Below are 22398 nucleotides of genomic sequence, written 5' to 3' on the forward strand. Positions count from 1 at the left end.
CACGGAGCCACGGTGGCCTTTGACGGAAAATACCGAAGCGCCATCGGGATGACGCAATTTAAAATAACATTTTACTCTCACGTATAAAATCTTCTATGTCAAGCCATGTATTTTCTCCATCGATAAGGAGTTTTAAAGTAATCAAATTATGTTCAAAAAAATTCGCCAACTGATTCCCCAAAATTTATTCCACGTCACGTGACAATCACGAAGTCTGGATCAAACGAGTGCTTTATCTGCTCGTTCTTTATTTCTAGTCAAAGAAGTCGGAATCGCTTCTTTCACTCGCAGGCAAGCGTTAGTTGGTCGTTAATGAAGAATTAAAATTTTAAAACAGCAAGGGGGAGCGGGGCTTGAGGCTGCGCCTGCGCACTGCGCTGACGCCTGGTTTTGGCGGGACAGTAAGTGAGTGGCGGAGACGAGCGGCGGAGAGGAGATAGGAGGAGAGGTGGAGTGGAGCAGAGCGGAGAGGAGAGGAGAGGGCAGGTAGGGCGGCAGGCAAGCAGGCAGGCGGCGGCGGTGGCCTTGCTAGCTAGCCGCCATCAAAGCTTCACCGGCTGCGGCCGCTACCGGAGCTCCCTGAAGCCGCGCCGCAACGACGTTCCCCCTGAGGGCCTCGGTTATCGAATAGATAAAACTTCTGGCTTTTTTGTTAAATCGAGTGTAGGCCCCGAGTTCTCCGTGTGCTTGTGCCTAGGCGACAACCGAAGGGTATCTCTGTACCAGCAGCAACTGAGCCTGCGCCTTGTTGTAGTGGTTTGCAGGAGTTTTGTTTACAGTTTCCCTTTTTCTGTTGGGGCTGGTGATCTTGTCCTTTAAGCCTAGTGGTTAGAAAATTTGCTTTCACCTTTGATCCTGTGGTATTGACGTCAGTGTTGTTTAGGTTAAATGATACTTTTTAAAATGTTCTTACTATCTCGTTTCGTTTTATGTGCCTTCTCGTAAGGCTAATTTAATTTAGAAAAAAAAATTAAGGCCATTGCATAACTGGGTATGTCCGGAAGTCGAGTACTGTAAAATGATTCCTTGGTTAATAAATTTCGTTTGCAGACTGGTATGATAAAATGCAACCTTGCTATAATGGGTACTTAAGACATTAGGTTAGACATTGTTAATGATTTGGATGTGCTGTTATGGAAAAAGGAATTTTTTTACCATGTAGAAGAATTCAATTTAGTGTAATTTCAAACCAAACTCATATTTGAGGTAAACCATAGACTGAACTCGGATTATGATTTCCGAGGGGGAGGGAACATTAATATGACGCAGAAAAGGTTTTTAGTCGATAGTTAATGGTTGCAAACATGTAGTTCTGGTGGAAGAATTAGTAAAAGTTTAATGTTGTCTTGTGTACTTTTCTATATGTGGCACATTTCAGTTTCTATCTTGAGTTTGTTTTTAAAAAACCTGAGTTGTTAGATGCACATCTGCTGAATCATAAAAGTCGTTAATTTGGTGTTTTGGCCTGTTTACGTTTGTTGGAGTGTTTACGTGAAGTTGACTGCTCCACAGCCAGTTGTAACCACCTTTGGCATCTTGCACCATGTATCCCTTTTTAATTTAAAGAATTTAAAGAATTTAAGCAGGTTTTTAAAGTTGTTACTGTCTTGATTACACCAAAATGTAAGTGTTTGAAATGCTGACTTTATTTATATGTGAGCAATTGCTGATTATTTTTTCCTAGGGCTTGAGTAGGCGGATACGCAGTAGAAGATGACTACGGTTGAAGATTCCTTTTTTTCTCCTATTAGCCTTGTTTCTACTAGTGAGTTAATCCATGTTTACAAATAATAAAGAAAATGCATCATGTTATATCCCATTTACAGTTTATGATGATTTGACAATATATTACAGTGTTGAGTAAAATTTGTTTGTAAACTCCCAGGCCCTAGAATGAAAACCTGAACTCATGCTGTTTTGTTTGCTAGGTCTGCCATTTTGAGGACAATGAGATTGACAACTTGTTCTAGAGTACCATGTCTGCTCAACATGCATTCAACACTATGCCAAAGCTGCAGCTATTGTGCCACTATTAATATTGAACTTGATAAAAAGCTTGCAAATTAGCAGACTATATTAGTGAATTAAAGATTTGCTAAACTTGGAACATGGAAAAGCTTTTAATTCTAATTATCCATCCAGGATTTGACAAGGACCTAGTTAGTGGGGAATACCATCCAGTGAGGAAATAGTGCTCATTTATTTCTTTAGATTTTATCTGTTTAAATATGCTTAGTATGATCTTGGAACAATATTAATACCTTTAACAAAAATATGATAAATTGTCTGAGGGTATATGTGTGTGCATAATGTGCTCTCATTCATCAAGCTGTAATAAACCAAATTTTATATGTATAGTTTAAAATTAGTTTTAAACAGATTAGTTGGTTTTAATTTTGTTCTGAAATCCAAGTGTGAAATTCTTTCCCACTTATCCTGTCTTGCTTGCCTGCTTTTACTCCTAGATTTTAACTTGAATCTGAACAATTATAGAATATTTTCTAAAAATGCTAAAATCTGTACATTACCTGTTTTGCAGTCAGTGTCAATATTCCCCTCCACAACAAATCAGTAGAAACAAGATTTTTACGTTTTATATTGTGTGACGTGCTGTACTGCTGCTGCAAAGCAACAAATTTCAGACATATAAGTCAGTGATAATAAACCTGATGCTGTAATTGGGAAAGCCTGTATTAACTGACAGCTTTATTTTTAGAATCAGTTATTTGCATAGTTCACTGGACAAGCTATCACAACCCTTTTTATTTTCATTCCAAAAGGATGGGAGGTAAATTAGATTATTCCTTTCCCTTTGATTTTAAAATGTGTTAACTGTGAAAGGCCCAACTTTGTGATCAGATGGCAGAAAGTGTTTTGGGTTTAGTCGTAAATCAAAATTCACTTTTTGACTGAGTAGCAATGTTATGATTTTAAAATATCCTGTAGGATTTAAATTTCAAAATAATTTTTGTTATTTAGTATTTCCATTTTTGTTTTCCCTTTTCTGTGTAATAATAAAATAATTGTTGGCCTCATTTGAGTACTATATATGGCTGTACTCCAATTCTTTATTCAAGTGACCATTTGTGTTTTGATTGTAGTCATTTAGAATCCACACTGTAAAGTGCCTTGTAGCTAACCTTGTGTCTGTCCTGCCTAATATCGATATGCATTTGGGAATCCATTTAAAGCTATTGGGAGCTGAAACCAGAGGTGGTTGTATCGTTTACAAATTGCATTAACACAGGTTGTATTCAAACCAACAACTTGGTTTGTACAGCTCTACTGTTTCGTGCATTAATTTAGTGAGCTAATCATCATGAATTATGAAGTTGCCTTGGATTTTTTGCACCCATTGTTGTATGGTTCTGTCATAAATGGTTGTGGTAGGCCTCTGTCTGTAAAAAGATGGTAAGGTGAGGAAAATGCTGTAGAGTTCCCCAGCTGTTGCTTCTTGGTCATCTTGTTAACAATAAGAAATATTCTTTTAATGCTAATATTGATTCTGGTGACTGACAGAGTTGGGGTTTAGAGCAGAAGGGAGTGAAGAAATGAAGCATTGCAACTGACTTCAGTTCAGGCATTGTTATTCTGTATGCATAAATGCTTTCACTAGAGGTAACAAATGAATATTATTTGGGAGCATGATGGACCAGTTTCTCCTTCTCGAGCCCAAGGGCATTGCTTGAAACCTTGTGCAGAGTTTAAGCAAGAGATTAAATTTTCATTTTTGTCCTGTGCAACACTTGTGCTCTGAAATGTGCTTTCAGTTTAGATCCTCGAGTAATGGATTTAGATTGTTTTGTGGTCAAAATAGCACTAGTACAGTGAGTTACTTTGCTTCTGAGACTTGAGTAATGTTTAAACCAGATATGTGATTACAAATACATTTACAAGAGGGGTCCTGATGAGAAGTATGGATACTCTAAGCTATTCCAAGCTAGCACAAGTTTTCAATACAAAACTGCTCTAATTTGGTACTAACAATATCATGCTAAAATCTTGTAGACCAATTTTCACCTTTCTGCTAAACCCTCCTGCACACCAATGTCTCTGGCATTTTTGTTTTGTTGGTTCTATGTACCGTATATAATTGTTCTAACAAGTTAAGTTGATCTGAAAATAATTATGTGCAATATGAATAATTAAAATTTGAAAACCACCAAGATCAGATTCAGATATCTTTTGAGTTATTTACTTTTTTTCCTTTTTGCCCAATAAATAGCTTCTTAAACTCAGCTGTTTTCTGGATTAACCCAATCTTTCCAAACTGTAGTCTGGTTGTGGACCAGTAAATCCCATGGTGACCTAACTTTTGTTTCAGGCTACCCAACAATTCGTGATTCATTTACCGTGATCTATTGCTGATCACATTCTGCCCTACTTTCCCATCAATTTTACTTCTTTGGCACATTGATCAAAAACCTAAAAAGACTGCAGATGTTGGAAATCAGAAATAAAAAGAGAAAATGCTAGAAGTACTGAGCAGGTCAGGCATCCTTGGTGGAGAGAAGATCTGAAACTTTAATTCTGCTTCTCCCTCCACAGATGCTGTCTGACCTTCTCCTTCCCGTGTTTCCTATTTTTATTCCAGGTCGTTGAATTGTTATTGGACTAGAACTTTGAGGAAATATTTGGAAAATAACATAGGAATAGCATGCCAGCTTGTGTGGTAAAACGGTTAAGAAAATTCACGCTTTCAACTTGTATTTTATGCACAAGTTTGTGTGCCAGTTCAGCAATCCATTGCTTTGGTAACATAGCCCCACCCCATGGACTGTTCACAGCATTTATGGCATATCAGAACCAACTTCTTTATGCACAGTTTTAAGCACTAGAACCAAAAAAATGCAGCATTTATAACATGCTATTTTAATAGTATTTTTGTCTTCTACCAGAAACCTGCATTCATTTCTCTAAATCCTTAAAAGCATTTTCATGACATCAGATTGTGTCACAAAATACTTGAGCTCCCACTATTAGATTTCTTAAAGTGTATAAAATTAAGGTTTAGTGCCTTCAAAAAGATTTTTTGAAGACTCTGGCCAGTTAGAGTAGTGACCAGTGAATTCTTGTAAAACTTCCTGGTAATGCCATTTGAGGAATTCCCAGGTACTCATTGGTGGTATCAGAAGCAGTTATTTAGAAAAATCAAGTAACAGGTTGATGAAAAATGTTGCCCATTCTTCTCTCTGGGGTGTATATACATTTGTGGGTGAATGGGATGAGGAACAAGTCAGTAGAGCAACCTTATTGTTAGAGTGGTGGCTGAGTGATTCAGAAATTGTTCAAATCCCACTGACCAGCAGGGAAGTCAATCTGGCTGGTTGTGGGCTGATAGCATTTTATAAATAAAATAAAACTTTTCTCTCAAATCTGGAGGAGAAAGAATCCTCCACTTTTAGCTGGTCTGGCCTTTATGTGACTGACACTAAATACCCTTGAGGCAAGTAAGGATGAGACTTGATACTAACTCAAGAAAATCACTGCATTCTGAGATGTTTCACTAATATTACAAGCAAAGCAAATACTGCATTTGTCCATCAGAATTTCATGTATGATCCAAACTGGTAGGATTTTTGGTCCCATTTACTGATAGTCCTTTCTTATCAAGCAGCTTTAAGCCTATCAAATTAGAAACCTCAGTGATTTACATTTTATGACAGTGGTTTTCAGTCTGTCTTTCAGCAACCTACTTTACCCAAGTTCTCAGGTCTACAGAGTGGCATTTATTTAAAGGAGCTGAGATAGCAGCCCATTTTTGTTTTAAAATATCTCATGGCCTACCTGGGTGTTGCATCCCCTGCTTTGAAAGTCAACATTTTGTAACATTTACATTTTTTAATATTGACTTTATGTGGGGAGAAACCTTTTTCATTTGGCCAAGTCGGGTTGATGCATCATTAGCGCTTGCATGTTCATTTGTACTTATTTTCAACTACTTGCTTTTCTTTGTGCTTGTTATTTTATATATAGACCTGTTGTAAGAGTGACTGCTTAAAAAAAGTCATTTCCTCTTCCCTTGAGAGATTCTTTTACAGTACTTGGGAGAGAAAATAGTAATCTTGTGTTTCAATTCCTCAAGAAGCCTGTATGTTTATGTGTGCAGATATGATCCAATCACCTGATTTGCAATCAATTTAAAGATAGAACAACCATACACTAAGGGCTGGAGTTGATCTTAAAAACTAGTATAAAACCTAGAAGAAATATTACAGAAAATAATGTTTAGAGATTACTTTGAAAATCACATGTTCTTAAGCTTTTGTACACTTTCCATTTACCAACTGCTAAGCCACCTGGTATAGCATCCTTAATTGATTAGTGCATTTTTCCTCATGTTCTTGCAGTTTCACAAACTGCAATATTCCTGCAAGCCTGCAGTTTTGCTTTTGTATAAGCACTTGTCTTTAAGACTAATTAGTTGCAGTACATGGATTTGAGGAGCTGCTGGTGGTCAGTTCACTGCAGTTCATGGCCAAGCCATTATGCTGAAACCTCAACAGCTCCCGTATTGCTTGTTGGTTGCTGCCATGATGTAAGCATGCTCTATAATGGAGGAAACTGGTATACTTCTGAAATCCAAATTCCACCCTCAGCTTGGACTTGATTGTAAGCTAAAGGTGAACATTGGGAAATATAGACTAAATGGATGTTTAGATTAATTTACATTAAAGTTTAAAAGTAAGTATTTAAATGATTATGTTGGTGCATATTTTGTGTTTTATCATCTTATCCTTTTTTTCAGCTAAAATGGGAAAGAAACAAGGTAGCAAGACAAAAAAGTCTGAAGATGTTCAGCCTGAAGAATATATTGTTGAAAGAGTCTTAGACAGACGAGTTGTACAAGGAAGAGTTGAATACCTTTTGAAATGGAAAGGTTTTACAGAGTAAGGATCTTTACTGTGAAGGCAATCTGTTACTCTGTTTGAAAGTTCACTTTCTGTTTTAATGTTGGATAGTGAAATGGGCATACTTCTAAAAATCTAGTAATCTGCAAAATGTATTCGTTTGGAAACGAAATCAAATTTGGTAACGCTGTCATAATTTTAAGGTACCACACTGGCACTAATACATGTTTAAAATAACCCCAAATCATTTGATAGCTTCTGTTGTGCCTGTGGATATTTGACCTTAAAATTCAATGTCCATTGACATTGTGTTTCTTTCATGTTGCAGGATTATTGAGTGGAAGTGGTTTCACAGTATGTTGCAGTACATGGTGCTGTGAAATCCTTTCTTGTGTGAAGACAGATTCCACAGCACTGAGGGAAATGAACCAAGCTACTAATAACACTTTAAAAAGTTGCACGCGGATCATATTTATTCCAATTTGCTTAAAAGAAATGTTCATGTAGTCAAAATGGTATAATTGAGCCATGCACTCCAGATGCAACATCTGGCTCCCATAAATCTTAAATTTGAGATAATATCAAATTGGTGGGTTGGTCGAGAGAGATTAAATACTTGGGAGGACCAGTGGATTTCAGGAGGACATTTAATAATCTTGTTGAATAGACAAATAATCAGCATGTGAAGTACAAAATGAATAAGTAAGAGAATACTCTTTGATTGGAGGAATAGAGAGATCGCATTTGGAGGACAAAGGTCTGGGGATAGAGACACAAAAAGATTTCACAGAAATGCATCAGTCCCCAAAAGTTGGGTTGCAGATTAGTAAGGCCATTTTGGGAAATGAACAAACAAAGCCTTAGGGATAAAATTTAAGGGGTAGAATTAAAAGTAGCTAAATTATGTTAAATCTGTATCATGACAGACTATTTTTGGAGTACTCCCTACAGTTCTGTTTGCCATGTAAGAAGAATATAAAAGCACTGGAGAGGATGCAGAGAATGCTTAAGTATTTTACCAGAAATATGAGGATAAAGATCCCAGGAAGGGATGAACAAACTGGTTTTGTTTTCTGTTGAGGTAGGGGGTTGCTGAGGAGTAATAGATCTTTAAAATCCTGTCATAATTTTAAGAAAGAAAGGTTACACCTTGATTATGTTATTCCCAATTAAGATAGTTATCAAGAAGGCTAATAGAGAATCATGTGACTGATGGTGACATGGAACTTGATTGAAGGGAATAGTGTTGATGCATTAAAGTGGAGAATCAAATGAGGAAGATGGAATAGAGGGCAATGCTGATAGATTTAGATGAGGAAAGAGGCTCAGGTGGATTGGTTGGGTTGAATGGTCTATTTCCACACCTTATCCTATGTAATTATATTTGGTTCTGTTCCTAAAGGACAGGGAATAAAGATGTCCTTTGATAAAGAGTTATGGCACTTGTACAACAGTGCTAGTGTTAAACTGAGATTCAGATTTCGTATTCTTTTATCATTCAATTCATAAAATGTCTATTCAACACTAAAATCAGGTTGGTGTCGCTAATGGAGTCAAGTGTACCTAATATTCCAATGCACAATAAGATTCGAGCTTTTTCAGTAATCCTTTTTGTACCATGTACACTTCCAGCAGGTCTTTGATAGTACAGTAACTTTCCAGTAGCTTAGTGTCTGCTGTTGATTGTTTAGGCACTTTAAATCTAAAAGTGAATGTTCATCTCACATTTATCCCAGGAATGTCATGTGAGCTTCCAATTTGAATGCATTTTTTAATTGGCCTTAATGAATATAAAAGGAATAAAGATTAAACCGCCATTGTACAGTAAGTGAATTATTCTGTTTATAAAGGGGACGAATTATGTCGTCAATTCTTGAATGCTATTCTTATTTTTAAAGGCACTAAATATCTTTTGGCTATATTGCCATATTAGTAGGAGTTTAGTTTTATCAAGGTTAGAGTCTAAGGGGTTGGGTGTGTACAGTGCATGTAGATAAAACATGCCATGTACTTGAGAGGGGTACAGTGAAATTGGATTTATTTCTAATATTTTGTATCCATTGTTCTTTGCATTTTTGTTCTGAATAACTGACTTGGGCACAAATTCAACATGGTTATCCCATGCAAAGAGAACATTGGTAGGACTTGCACTTTGTGCTTTTACTTTTATTTTCAATCTGCTTGATCTAATGGCATTCATGGTATTTTGAGTAAGCATTTACTTTAATATGAATCTGTTTTAGTGCTGACAATACGTGGGAGCCAGAGGACAATTTGGATTGTCCAGAATTGATCCAGGAGTTTCTAGATTCCCAAAAGGCCACCAAGGAGCGTACTGATGGATTCAAACGAAAATCTGTCTCTGAAAATGAGAGTGAAGAAAACAAGCCAAAAAAGAAAAAGGATCCAGTAAGGGACTGTTTTTGTACTTATGCTTTCAGAACTGAATCAACCGATGCAATTAGCATTTATTTCATGGGTCTAAAGTGATAGAAATTATCTTTGGCTTTCATTGTCAAACTGTCCTTTACTGCACTATTTCTCACCCAAGAAGACAAATAATAACTATGCTCCTTAGCCATGTCTCTAGTGTATAGTTGATGGGTGCACAAGATTGGTCTGTATTGATGTACTTTGGGCCCTCGGCATTTAGTTATTCCCATTCCACCTCACCAGTGAGAAACTAGTCAATTGGGAAGAATGTAGCAGATGGTATAAATTCATGTTATGAGTCTGCTGCCAATTTACATCTTATTACCACCTGCTTAACACCATAGCTAATTTGATTTATTCTTTTTACTTTTGAAACTTGGAAATTTGGAGTTGTACATGAATTTTAAAATTTTACTGTGTTTATTTTCTCACTTTTTATGGTGAAATTAACAAGTCACCAGTAGTGTGTTTAAAAGATGCATTTAAAATAAAACATGAATGCAGAGTTGAGATACGAGACTGCAGATGCTGGAATCTGGAGCAATAAACAATCTGCTGGAGGAACTCAGCGGGTCAAGCAGCATCTGTGGGGGGGGGGGGGGGGGGGGGGGGAGATGAAATTGTCGATGTTTCTGGTCTAAACCCTTAATCAGGACTGAAAGTGGACAGGGAAGATGGCCAGTATAAAGAAGTGATTGGTGGACTGAGGATGGATGAAGTATGATGGGCAGATGGAGCCAGATTTGGGTGGGGGGGGGGGTGGTGGGGATGGTGGGGGTGGAGTTGGGAGATGAAAGGTGGAGGCAGGCCAAAAAAAAAAGCCGATAGGGCCAGGTGGGAGGGGAGGCTGACGGTGGAAGCAGCTAGGAAAAGCAGGAACATAAAGGCCACCAATGTTGGAATCTGATAAACAAGGAAAGTGATGATGGAAACCATTAAAGGCAAAGTAAGCAGATTGAACCAGGTGGGGAGTGGTGAATCTGGTCAGTAAATTGCATGGGTAGGAGGTGGATAAAAATGGGTGATTGGGGATCTGGAGGGGGAACAAAAATGGAAGGACTGGGGATGGATCAGAAGTTGGTGGGGGGTTGGGTTGTAGATTACCCAGGTGGAATATAAGGTGTTGTTTCTCTAGTTTGCGTTGGGTTTCATCCTGGCAATGGAGAAGGCAGAAGACAGACAGATTGGTGTGGGAATAGGAAAGGGAGTTAAAATAGCATGCCACCAGGAGCTCAGGATGGCCATTGCAGAGTGCAGGTGCTCTGCAAATTAGCCAATTAGTCTGTGCTTGACCTTGCTGATGTAGGGGAGGCTACATTGGGAGCACTGATTGCAGTGGATGACATTGGAGGGGGTGCATGTGAATCTTTCACCTGAAAGGGCTGTTTGTCTCTGGATGGTGGTGAGGGAGGAGGTACAAGAACAAGTGTTGACCTCCTGTGGTTGCAGTGGAAAGTGCCAAGTGTCAGGGAGGGTTGAGCAGACCAAGGACTTGTCAGGGGAGTGGTCCCTGTCAAATGCAGGAAGGAGTGGGAAGGAGAAGATATGGCTAGTGGTGGTTTCTCGTCGCTGGTGGAATGCAGAATGTTTAAAGTTGCATTCTAAAGTTAGCTGAGGTGCAAAGAGATTGAAAGGATTGAAGACTATTCTAAAAGTTACAGTGGTGTTGGGAAGAAAGGTATGCTTTGCCATCAGTGGTGACAAGGATGAGGGAAGGGCTAAAGTTAAACTTTTCTGCATTGTTTTTCTTGTCTAAAACATTGAGGGGCAGGATGCTAATGATCAAGTAGATTTCCATTTTAGATTTGTTACATATTAGTTCAGGTAGTAAAGGTAACAGTGAAGTTATGAAAATTAATTGTGGTTAGAAGCTGGCCAGCAAGACATTTTAATTCTAAATGTTGATCTGGTTGGAGGCAAACATACATGGTGACAGATGTGGTTTGTGGTTTTCAACTTGATGATAAGTCAGAGCAGCTACCATGGTTTTACATGGTCTTAATCAGCTTGCAAAAGTATCTGACATGGAGCTAATGAAAGATTAATAGTTTATGCCCAGAGCGGAGAATTATGTGTGATAATGGAATTGGAGCAGAAGAGCCAAGCATTGGGAAAATTCACTTGGCTACATTTGTGCTGAAGGATGATGCGGAGGAAATATTTTTCTTGTACCTTTTTCCCAACCAACAATTGCACTTTCAGCAGGCTGGGTCCTATACTTTGAAATTTTCTCTTTAAGCTGCTCTGCCTCTCCATCTTGCTCTTTGACAGAATTGTTATTTGCTTCTCTTAATATGAGCTCCTTTGGTTTTGGCCAATTTCTTCACTCCCTTCGCCTATTAATGTCTCTGAAGAAAATTGAAATTCAGAGAGAGAGATTTATAATTGAGGTATTCAAGGACAGTTTAACGATAGATAATTTTGCAACTCCAGGAGTAATTTAAGTAAAATTTTGCAAAATGGTCAATTATTTTTGGATTAATCATATTTTTAATTAAAGTTAAAACTCTGCAGCAAAATAAATAAAATAGTTGCTACACTCAAGGGGACAATCCTGTAGAGTTGCTCACTGGAAGCAAAGTATTTGGCTGATTGCACCCAGTATTTCTGAAATTGAGTGGAATTAGATGGGACAATATGCTGTTTTGGGAGGGTAGGGGGAAGGGTTTTGAGACCTCATTTATGGTACTCACAATGAAGAATATTCTTGTTTTGCAATCTGTGCAACATAAAATCACTAAATTTACTCATGGAATGATGGATTGACAATTAAAAACAACAACGTTGGCCTTTATTTCCTTGAATTTCGAATAGATATGATCTCATTGAAGTGTACAAGACTGGGAAACTATTTACAAAGTTTTTCTTTTGCTGGGTGGTCCAGAACACAGGCATGGTCTCAGGATAAGTGTCAGTTATTCAAGTACTAAGATGATAAATCTTCTATGGAGAGAGTTCTAGAGCATTAACTATGTTAGGACCAAGAAATGCTGGTGTAGGGTAGATATGATGAAGCAATAAGTTTGGTGATTGTCAGGCAGTGGAGTTGGAAGTAAGTGGTTCATCAGATATAAGTTACCTTGAGTGGGAATTCAGACATAAATCTCATGGATTAGAACCCTTCTTTGGGTGGTGGGGAGACACAGCAGAAGGATTTGATATGAATAGTTGGTTGATAAATTATGCTTCTGAATTATCATCTGAAGTTAATGAATTATGAAATCATTTGATATTCCATGCTTTATGTGAAGATAGATTATACCCCTGAGTTTGATGTCCTCAACCTTAAATAGTGGGGTGCAATAGTTAGGGCATTATTTAACTTGATGGGAGGAACCTCGAAAATATAAGGGAAGCTGCTGAAGTGTTGGAATGGGGAAATGGCACTGTTCTTTTCCGAAGGTCACATGGTGATGGTAACATGGGTGGCTTTTTTTTAAGAAGGAAGTGGTCAGAAGATGTTGAAGTGGAAAAACCATAAGGTGGAAAGTTATGCTAGGTGTCTGGTAGTTTATTTTTGCTAGGATTAAGCAAGAGTGGAAGAACAGTGCAATCTGAAGAAAGGGATTAAACTGATTGTTTACCTTAAAACAACCAAGTGCCATCACTTGGTAAAAGATTTGTGGTCATTTAAACAAGAAGGTTGCATGGACTTTGAGTTAGTAAAATGGAAAAGAGAAGAATGTTGAGGGAGAGATGGAAAATAGTTCCTTGAATAGAAAGTGCAAGAATTTGGGAGTGGATTTAAAATAACACGTAATGGCTTATTTGAACATCAGAACGCAAGTTGATCATTTGATATGCTGAGCTTGTTGTTGCTTGTGTCTGATCTGCTCTGTAATTCCATATACCTGCCTTTTCTTTATATCCCTTGATACCTTGGATGATATAGATGTATCAATCTTAGAGTAGTTTCTAATTTTATTTCTATCATTTCTCATCTTTGAAGGAGACTTAGAAATCTCTTACTCCACCTGCATAGAAGTTGAGGGGTCTGGTTCCAATATTTGGATCATGACTGTAGTCTTAGATTCTCCAAGCATTGCATAGTTTGTGTCTACGTTTTTTATTTGATAACTTTGATCAAATTACTCCATGTCTTTCTGAATTCCAAGGAATACAACCCCCTTTTTTGTTAATGTTTTTTGATTTAACCATAGAAGAATAGGTATCATTCTAGTGAATCTATGCTACACTTCTGCCATTGCTAATACAGTGTGCCCCATGTTACGGCAGTTTAGGTAATGGAAATTCATCCTTATGGAATTCACAAATTGCTACCAAAAGAATTGAAATTCAGAACACAAATTCACTGTTATAGAATATGTGAGAAAAATATTTAAATAAACACATTGGGAAAGAAACAAATTTTGTCAAGGGTTTGCGTTATGGAAAATTGTGATATGGACGGTTTTTAAGCAATCAACCACTCTGTAACATGGGGCTATACTGTATGTCCTTGCTCAGGATGAACCTAGAACTGCCCAGGACTTTGGCTGTGATCTAACCAAAGCTGGTTAACTTGAGTAAGATTAGTGCAGAGGAGGACATGAAAATGACTAGAAGGTATACTGGTTGTTCCAGTTATTGTAAATTACTGTCTGAAAATGTATTGTGGCATTTTCTGTTTCAAAATTGGATGGCAAATTAGATACAATCTCTTTTAATCATGTCTATAGCTGAATGCATCTCTCTGGCTGCACTCTTCATTCAAACCCAAATCACTTTTCCTGAGCAGCAACTCCAATACTGCTAATTCACTTGTCTTTGGACCACCTTGGGTATTTTGCATGACTTTGTATAGTCTGTCTTTTGCTACTTTTGTTTTCTACAACTTTAGTTGATGAGGAATGCAAATGTGTAACTTTTTTTTCTCTGAAGAGTGATAATCAGCCAAGAGGTTTTGCAAGAGGATTGGAACCAGAACGCATCATTGGTGCAACTGACTCAAGTGGTGAATTGATGTTTCTGATGAAATGGTAAGGACTATGTTGTGAGTTAGTCTAGTTCTCCATTTATGTTGAGAATTAAATTTCTTTCTTGACCCATTTTTATCTACTTTGTTTTTTTTTTAAACTGTTATATCTGATGGCTAAGGCTAATAGACAGAAGTACTAACTTATGAAGAAATCTCAGTGCAGAGATGAAAAATAAAGCCTGGTGCTTTTTATCCAGTGAAATTCTGCAGCACTATGGCAGAGAGAGTAACTAGAAGGTTTGTAGTACAGTTTCGTGTACCGGCTAATGTGAAAATGGCATACATTCATGGCGCTTTTTGAGGGATAAACAATATTTTCATTTATATTTTTCTCTCCTCCTTTGTTCTTGTGAATACAATGTGTATCAAAATGTATTTGTTAAACATGGAGAAACTAGAGTTCACACTTCTGAAATGTTGCTGTGCAACTAGATGGCAAATGCCCAACTAACTACCCTATACATGACAGAAACATAAAATACTGGAAAGACTCAACAGATGAGGCAGTATCTGTAAAAAGAAATGTTGACTGTTTTTCCTTTGACAAATGTGGTGTGACCTGTAGTCTTTCTATTATTTTCTGTTTTTCTTTCAGATTGCCAGCATCCACAGTTTTTATTCATGATATTTTATTTCTTTAATGACCTATACACAAGTTTGATGGAAATTGCAAAAATGAAGCCATAACCATAACTCCATTACCTTAAAATTTCTGAATGCCTGAAAGAGGGATAGATGCAGAAAAATGTGCTGCATAATGAACTGCTTAGACACAGACTAGAATTCCTACATCTTGATTTGTGGCTTTGCTGAATTAGTTCATCTTGAGAGAATGCAATTTAGATGCAAGTAGAATATTCGGTGGTAGATTGTTGCAGTTGATTTTGTTTTCCTTGGTCAGGTTGAGGGGAAAGCTCCCTGTTCTAATCACTATCCAGTATGAGAATGAAATTAGTGGATTACTTGGGTGACTGCCCTTGTGAAACTGTATATCCAGGAAAATAATCTATATGGGTACATGAATTAGAGATTGGAAGGGGAAAGGTCACAATAGGATTTGAAAACAAGTATGTAAAATTGAGCCGTCAGAGATCAAAAGGCAAGAGTGAGGGGTGACAGGATTGATTAATGAGTCAGAACATGAGTAGCAGATTTTTGGATTACTGTGCTAATGGAGCTAAGGCAGAAGTGCATTAGAATAGTCACATATAGGTATAACTAATATTGAGGGGGTTTCAGCATCAGATGCTGTGACATTGTGGACTCTGTTACAGATGTGGAAGTGGGTGTCCTTGAAAGAGTGGGAAAGATTGAAATCTCAATTCGGAAGAAAAGGCGATGCAAGGTTATGAACAGTTACTATACCAGATAATTGTCATGGTCAGGGGTGGTGTCACTGGCTCAAGAGTGTGTTGCAGATACTGAAAACAATGGTTTTAGTTTAACATTTGACCAGAGAAAATTTCTTTTCATCTGTTGCATAATGTTGTACCATTCTGAAATAATGAAAGCGTTAAAGAGAGGTGGCAATATAGAATTGGGATTACATAGAGGTAGTACATTGTTGTAAAATAGGAGCTAACCAAAGAAAGATACTTGGACAGGAGATGCAAGTATGGGCATAGAAGGGAAGTCATCACAAATAATTTTCTAGCTGTGAATGGATAATTGAGAATGGAACCAGACAATGTGGGCCCACAAGCTGAGTAACAGTAGTGAGAGATGGTGTGGTTGACAGTTAAAAAGGAACTAGTGGATTACCTTGGTCCAGAATCATTTGTCCCTCACTCTTTCAACTTGAAGCACGGCAGGCAATAATACTGGTTGGATATGGCTTTGGTGGGAGCAAAGGAGTATGGAAGTGGCTCATCTAGGGATTGACTGAATTTAAATAGGTGTCTATATGGAGGCAAAATCTAAGAGAACAGCAATTCTAAATGAATTGTAGAATTGATATACATAGGGGAAATTAATCAGCACATTGTACATTCAGCCAATTCCATCTTGGCTGAAGGCTAAAATGAAAGCAAAATACATGTCCAGACTTTTGGGAGATAGTAAGATTTTCAACTAATTTTAAGGTCTCAATGGATAAATGTAATCATTTTTTAAAATGTTTTGTTTATACTTAAATTTGTCTGTTTTGAAATTTGTTACTGCAGAATCTACATGGTATGTGGATGAAGGAAGTTTCAATATTTTGAGCACCTTTGGGTTTGATTTTTACTGTTTCATTTTAGCTAAATTCAAAACAGATGATTAAAGTTTAAAAAATATGTCACTCTCAATAGCTAGTATGATTGTGATTGGGCATAGATAACCAAATAGTGGGGATATTACCAATTTTTTTTCAGTGGGAAGGATATTACCATCTATAATGGAAAATATATTTTATTTTCATGAAATAAAGCCAGAACTCAGATACCCACATTCACTATATTCATGACAAAGTTAAATGCACAAAGACGAGAAAATAAATTGTAAATAGGCTAAAAAAAGATATAGATCTTTGTCTATTATCTGCCCAGTGGAGTATAATGTGGAAAATTGTGAAATTGTTAATTTTGACAGTAAAAGCACAAGCATATTATCAAAATGGTGAGAGATTACAATGGTTTGAGATACAGAGGGATCTGGGTGTTCTAGTACACGATTTGCAAATGGCCAGCATATAGTTGCAGCATATAATGTGAAAAGCTAACAATGTTACAGAAGATCCTGATGAGTCTTGGAAGTTTCCTCTTGTGAGAGAATCTGAACTAGAGGGTCACTGTTTAGGAAGGAAGGAATTGCACATTTTAAGATGCAAGGTGATTTTTTTTGCGAGTATTGGGTTTTTGGAATTCTTCCTCGAAGGCTGGTGGAAGCACCATTTCAATGGAATTGGAGTGCGCTTGGTTTTTGGAACAGTTCAAACTGTGAAACTGATCAAGCAATGCAAATTCAATGAGTCTGCTGTTGTAATGCAGCTACTGAATTGAAACTTTGAAACTTGGATACTTGATTAGGTTCTTTGATGCCATTTGACTTGTATGTTAAAGCCACAACTATTCTAGGCCCTCAGTTTATACCTATGAAACATGATGTGATCATGAAATAACTAATCAACTCAACTTGCAGCTAAACATTGTGTAAACATTTCTCATTTGACTCCCCATTAGGAAGGATTCTGATGATGCAGATCTGGTCCCATCCAAGGAAGCCAATGTTAAGTGTCCACAGGTTGTGATTGCATTTTATGAAGAGAGATTGACATGGCATTCCTATTCTACAGATGATGAGGAAAATTAACTGCAGGATGCACTATAACTGAAGGATATTGTGGAGAAATTTTGAGTCTATTCATGTTCGGATGTACTGTTACTGCCCCAAGTTTTAAAAACCTGCGCTTGAAGTATAAAGTTCAGTTTGTTTATGCCCATTGACTGCAAGTGATTTGAACCGACCTGTGCATTGAACCTGGAACATTGGGATACATTGATTAAATGCGTAAATATCAAACGTACTTTTGATTCATTTTATTGGCGGTAATTTAGTCTTGTTTACCAAGAAAATTGTTTGCGCATCATCAAAAGCTTGTACTAAATCTGTCATGAGGATTTGAGGTTAGACTCCATTCACCATATTATCAATTTTTTTGTGTACCTGTTTGCTTACATTGTCAAGTTTTTAAAAACTAAACTGCAAGTAGGAAAAGTAACACACAGGCTTCATCTGAGCAAGTGTTTAAGTTCCAACTTGCAGTATCTTTGGCTCAGCAAATTATTCTGGCTATTTTAATTACTTTAATATCCTGTTTCTAAAGTCACTGTTGTAAAGTTTCATTGGTATTTGTAAATGTGTGATTTTAAAATATAACTTGACGTGCACTATTTCTATGGAATTGGAGCTCGCTTGGTTTTTGGAATGGTTCAAACTGTGAAACTGATCAAGTAATGCAAATTCAATGAGTCTGCTGTTATGCAGCTGCTGAATTGAAACTTGGATACTTGATTAGGTTCCTCGATGCCATTTGACTTGTATGTTAAAGCTATAACTATTCTAAGCCCTTGGTTTATACCTATGAAACATGATGTGATCATGAAATAACTAATCAACTCAACTTCTGCTCTAATGCTGAGCTGACGCAGCAACATACTCAAATTACAGAATTCTGACCAGCTTTGGAACATGGGTTAATTTTGAAACCTGAACTATTTTTATTTATAAATTCAGATTTTATTGTTTTTCTTTGAGTACTTGTATGTGTATTGCCTAGGTTCTTTAGTAATGTTGATTAGTTTCTTGTTAACTGCTGAGGAAAAAAATGTTTAATAAAACTATTTTGTCTTTTTGAATACAAATTTTTTCTCTTTATTGCATACATTCAAGAAGTGTCTGGAGCTAAAGATGGGAGTTCTATTCCTTGTAAGATCATCAAACATTCCTGGCATAATATGCAGTAGTGGGTGAAAAATTGGATGGAACACATTTTCTGAGCTGTATCTTGTGCATCACTCAATTCCAGAATGTTTTATCAGCTCCCTCCCTAATGGCCCTCATTCATCTATTAGCCTGTTGGCTCCAACAGCATTGTCACCTAGATAATTTTGGTCTCCACCCTACAGAAACTTACAACACATTTGTTTTCTCAATTCTGCAATCTTAGTGAAGGGTCATTATCCTTTCTCTGCATGGAATGCTGCCTGACATGCTGAGTGTTTCTAGCACTTGTTCTAGATCAGTTTAGATTGAGTTAATAGAGCTATAAATCTGCTGCAGAATCTCAATGATTACAGCATTGAAGGAGAACATAAAATAGGGAGCAGGAGTGGGCCATTGGTCCTTTGTGCACTCTTCACCTTTCAATAAGATAATGGTAGTTATGTTTTGGCTGGGGTGCTATTAGGCAATCAATCAGGACAGACCAAGTGTCGGTGTCTTTACTCACAGGGCCTGTAAAGGGAGACTCCAGTAAAAGGCAAATTTCTATCGAGTTTGTGGGCCTTTCCTTGTGTTTGTTGTTGATCTAGTATTTCTACACCTGTGGAGTAACAGTTGATTAATTAGCTAATATGGGAAAATTTAAGGTATCAAGTGTACTGACTAAATATCTTTGATTCATGTACCGCAATGAGAGATTTGTGTACCAGTCGCATCTCTAGTCTAACCCAAATTCACTTTCCATTTGTGTGCATTTTACTGGCATTTTGAACTCTAGCTCATTACTTGTGTCTCTTTTCACTCTACAGGCCCCCTTCTTTAACGTCTGATCAATCTCATCTTTGCATCCCCACATTCCTATTCCAATCCATTTTTACCCCTTTACCTTTCTGTCACTATTCAGGCTTCAAATTATTTTTGAGAAGCTCATTGTTTAAACTACCTTGGCATTTTCTGAAAGCCCATTATATTACCAATCATTGCCACATTGAGCAGCATTTCATACTGTGCATCTGCTGGGGTCTAATTTCACTAACATCCACAATTTGAGTACTGCCTGTTGTTCTGTTCACCATATTAAAGGAAAAAATATTCTGAAGAGGATACGGAGGAGATTTATAAGGATGTTGCTACATCTGGAAAACTTTGAGGAAGATTGGATGGGTTCTTGAGGTGGATGGTAGGATTAGAGATGGAAGGTAGGAAATTTTTCATCCACAAAGTGCCAGGAGTCTGAAACACTGCCTGAAATTGTCAGAAACCACATTTAAAAATCAGAAGTGTAACTGGGGAGTTGTAATCTGCTGTTGGTATTGGGCTAGGTAGTTTATTGGCCATTGTGGACACAATGGGCTTAATGGCCTTTGAAAATAGCAGTGCTGTGCAGAAATTTACCAAGTATGATAGAAATTATAGCGGTTCTCTTGTATCCCAGATTCTACCTGATTCCTACCTGACAAATATTAATTCAATTCCCTTCAAGGTTAAACTTTAGTCGCCACCTCTAATTATTTGCAATGAAGAGCCGTTGAGCTTCTTGGAGAGTTCAGCTCAGGAAATGTCCACCTTGCAATCCTAGTTCCCTATTCTCCCACCAGTGGAGTCGATCTTTCACTATATACCCACAATTATGTCCAAATTTTGCCCAGATTTTAAAGGTTCACAGTGTTGCTCCCACCCACCAATGTTAATGTTTCCACTTTTGCAGGAAATATTGGTCTCAAATCTATTCAACACCCGTCTTTCTCCTTGTGTCCATGGTCCTAATTTGCCAATTGATTTGCAAGTCTATGCCATGAATTCATGTGTCCTTTGTTCCACACCTGAATTATCCTAAGTCATCAGGATCTCTGTTTTGTAATTGCACCTCAGTGGTTCACCCTGAGATGTTTTCCTTAAAGGCATTGTATCAAATCAGAATTGTTTCTTTTGCTTTACAGGCCTCTTGATATTTACAGCATTTTCTGTACATTTTATCTTCTTATTTTGTTACATTACAATAAACATGAGCCTGACTGGAAAAACTCGAGAGCTCAGAAGTTTATCTAATAAACAGTAATGTGTATTTGGAGCTTTATCCTTTACAATTCAGGTCCCAAATGGATAATGCCACAAATGAAACTACATTGTCATCTTTTCTAGATCAACTCATTTACTTTCAGTATCGCCGTTTTCAGCACAAGAAAAAAAGATTTTAAGGTATAGAAAATAGGGAAGAGGGGAGGAAAGAATAACAGGAACAATCCAGTGAAGTGTATGGCAAGGGAGATTAAATGACAAAAGGAGGATCAAAGGGAAAGCAATAGGATAAGTAAAGAAACGAGATGGCTCAGAAAGAATAAATGGAAAAAGCAAAATCATTATCTAAAATTGCCTGTAATAAGATGAGGTGCTTATGTTGAACTTCACTGGACAGAGAGATCAGAGCGTGAGTAAGATACAGAGTTTAAGTGACCAGTGATCAGAAGCTCATTCTCATACTTTCACAACGTGTACACCTAATATTCATTTACTTTTCCCAATGCTTGAGGACCAAGTGCAAAGGCTTTGATGAAGGAGGCTGAGAAGTGACAAGGTATAGTAGGTCAAGGTATGGTCTTTCCTTTTTTTAAGCCAGTAGTATAGAAATGGCAGTCAGTGGAGTGGGATGCTACTGTGAGATGAGGGAGAAGTCAAGCACCCCTGATAACTATCTTTGCAGAAGTGTGTCCAGCTGCAGCTCCTCTCAAACCGCATCGATTGGTTGAAGCAGCAGTTGGACTTGCTGAGGATCATACCAAGAAAGCAGGAAGTGTTATAGACAGGAGTTTCAAGGAGGTGATCACACAACAGGTTCAGCCAAATAGGTGGGTGACAGCCAGGAGGGGAAGGCAAGTAGTGCAGTAGTGGTGCCTGTGGTTCTTTTCTAACAGTAACCTTTTTGGATACTGTTGGGGAATGGCCTCTCGGGGGAAAGCAACGGCAGCAGCCAAATCAGTGACTCTGTTGTAGAACAGGAAGGGTCGAAGTGTAGACAAGCGGTAGTGACAGCATACTGTATAGTCAGAGGCACAGACAGGTGTTTCTGTGGCCATGAGTAAGACTCCAGGATGGTATGTTGCCACCCTGGTGCCAGGGTCAAGGATGTCTCTGAGCAGGCACAGGACATTCTGAAAGGAGAGAGTGAGCAGCCAGAGATCATGGTGATATTGGTACTAACAACAAAGACAGGAAGAGAAATGAGGTCCTGCAAAGTGATTATAAGCAGTTAGGCAAAAGCAGGACCTCTAGGGTTGTATTCTCAGGATTACTCCCTGTGCCACGTGCTAATGAGGGTAGGAATGGGAGGATAAGGCAAATGAATGTTTGGCTGAAGAGCTGGTGCAGGTAGGAAGACTTCAGTTATTTGAACCACTGGGATCTCTTCTGGGGCTCTGGTGACCTGTACAAGAAGGACGGATTGCATCTGAATGAGAAAGGTTTGCTGGTGATACTAGGGGAAGTTTAACTTAGTCTGGCAGGGGAAAGGGACCCAAAGCAGTAGTGTATCAGATGAGAAAGTGAAGGCAAATATAGAGCTCAAAGCAAGCAAGTCCAGTAGGCAGGCCTGGCAGGAACAGGACAGGGAGTGGGGAAGGTCTGGTAGGCTAAACTGCATTCCAAGTACAGCCTCACCAAATACGAAAAGCCTCCCAGGTAAGGCAGATGAACAAGAAGCCTCATAAGTAAGGGATA

General features: G+C 37.9%; 1 protein-coding gene across 3 annotated transcripts; it reads left to right on the plus strand.

Moving 5' to 3' along the window:
* The first annotated feature begins 264 nt into the window (after positions 1-264).
* On the plus strand, positions 265-20708 carry LOC127570422 (chromobox protein homolog 3-like). 3 transcript variants are annotated; one of them, XM_052015989.1, is made up of 6 exons: positions 265-401; positions 1685-1765; positions 6749-6890; positions 9095-9260; positions 14166-14263; positions 17424-20708. In XM_052015989.1, exons 2-6 carry the CDS (start codon positions 1714-1716, stop codon positions 17551-17553), a joined length of 588 nt encoding a protein of 195 aa, XP_051871949.1. In that variant the 5' UTR covers positions 265-401; positions 1685-1713; the 3' UTR covers positions 17554-20708. The 3 variants fall into 3 exon arrangements, with proteins under 3 accessions (XP_051871949.1, XP_051871948.1, XP_051871950.1); XM_052015988.1 differs by having other exon boundaries at positions 358-486; XM_052015990.1 differs by lacking the exon at positions 1685-1765 and having other exon boundaries at positions 387-486.
* Positions 20709-22398: the final 1690 nt, after the last annotated feature.

The sequence above is a fragment of the Pristis pectinata genome, chromosome 5 (assembly GCF_009764475.1).
Source record: "Pristis pectinata isolate sPriPec2 chromosome 5, sPriPec2.1.pri, whole genome shotgun sequence".
NCBI classification, from domain to species: Eukaryota; Metazoa; Chordata; class Chondrichthyes; order Rhinopristiformes; family Pristidae; genus Pristis; species Pristis pectinata.

Excerpts from the sequence above, each read along its gene's own strand:
- LOC127570422 (XM_052015989.1), top strand. The coding sequence starts at position 1,714 with ATGACTACGGTTGAAGATTCCTTTTTTTCTCCTATTAGCCTTGTTTCT. Across the intron at positions 1,766-6,748 it reads TATTAGCCTTGTTTCTACTA|CTAAAATGGGAAAGAAACAA; the intron begins GTGAGTTAATCC and ends CCTTTTTTTCAG. Across the intron at positions 9,261-14,165 it reads CAAAAAAGAAAAAGGATCCA|AGTGATAATCAGCCAAGAGG; the intron begins GTAAGGGACTGT and ends TTTTCTCTGAAG.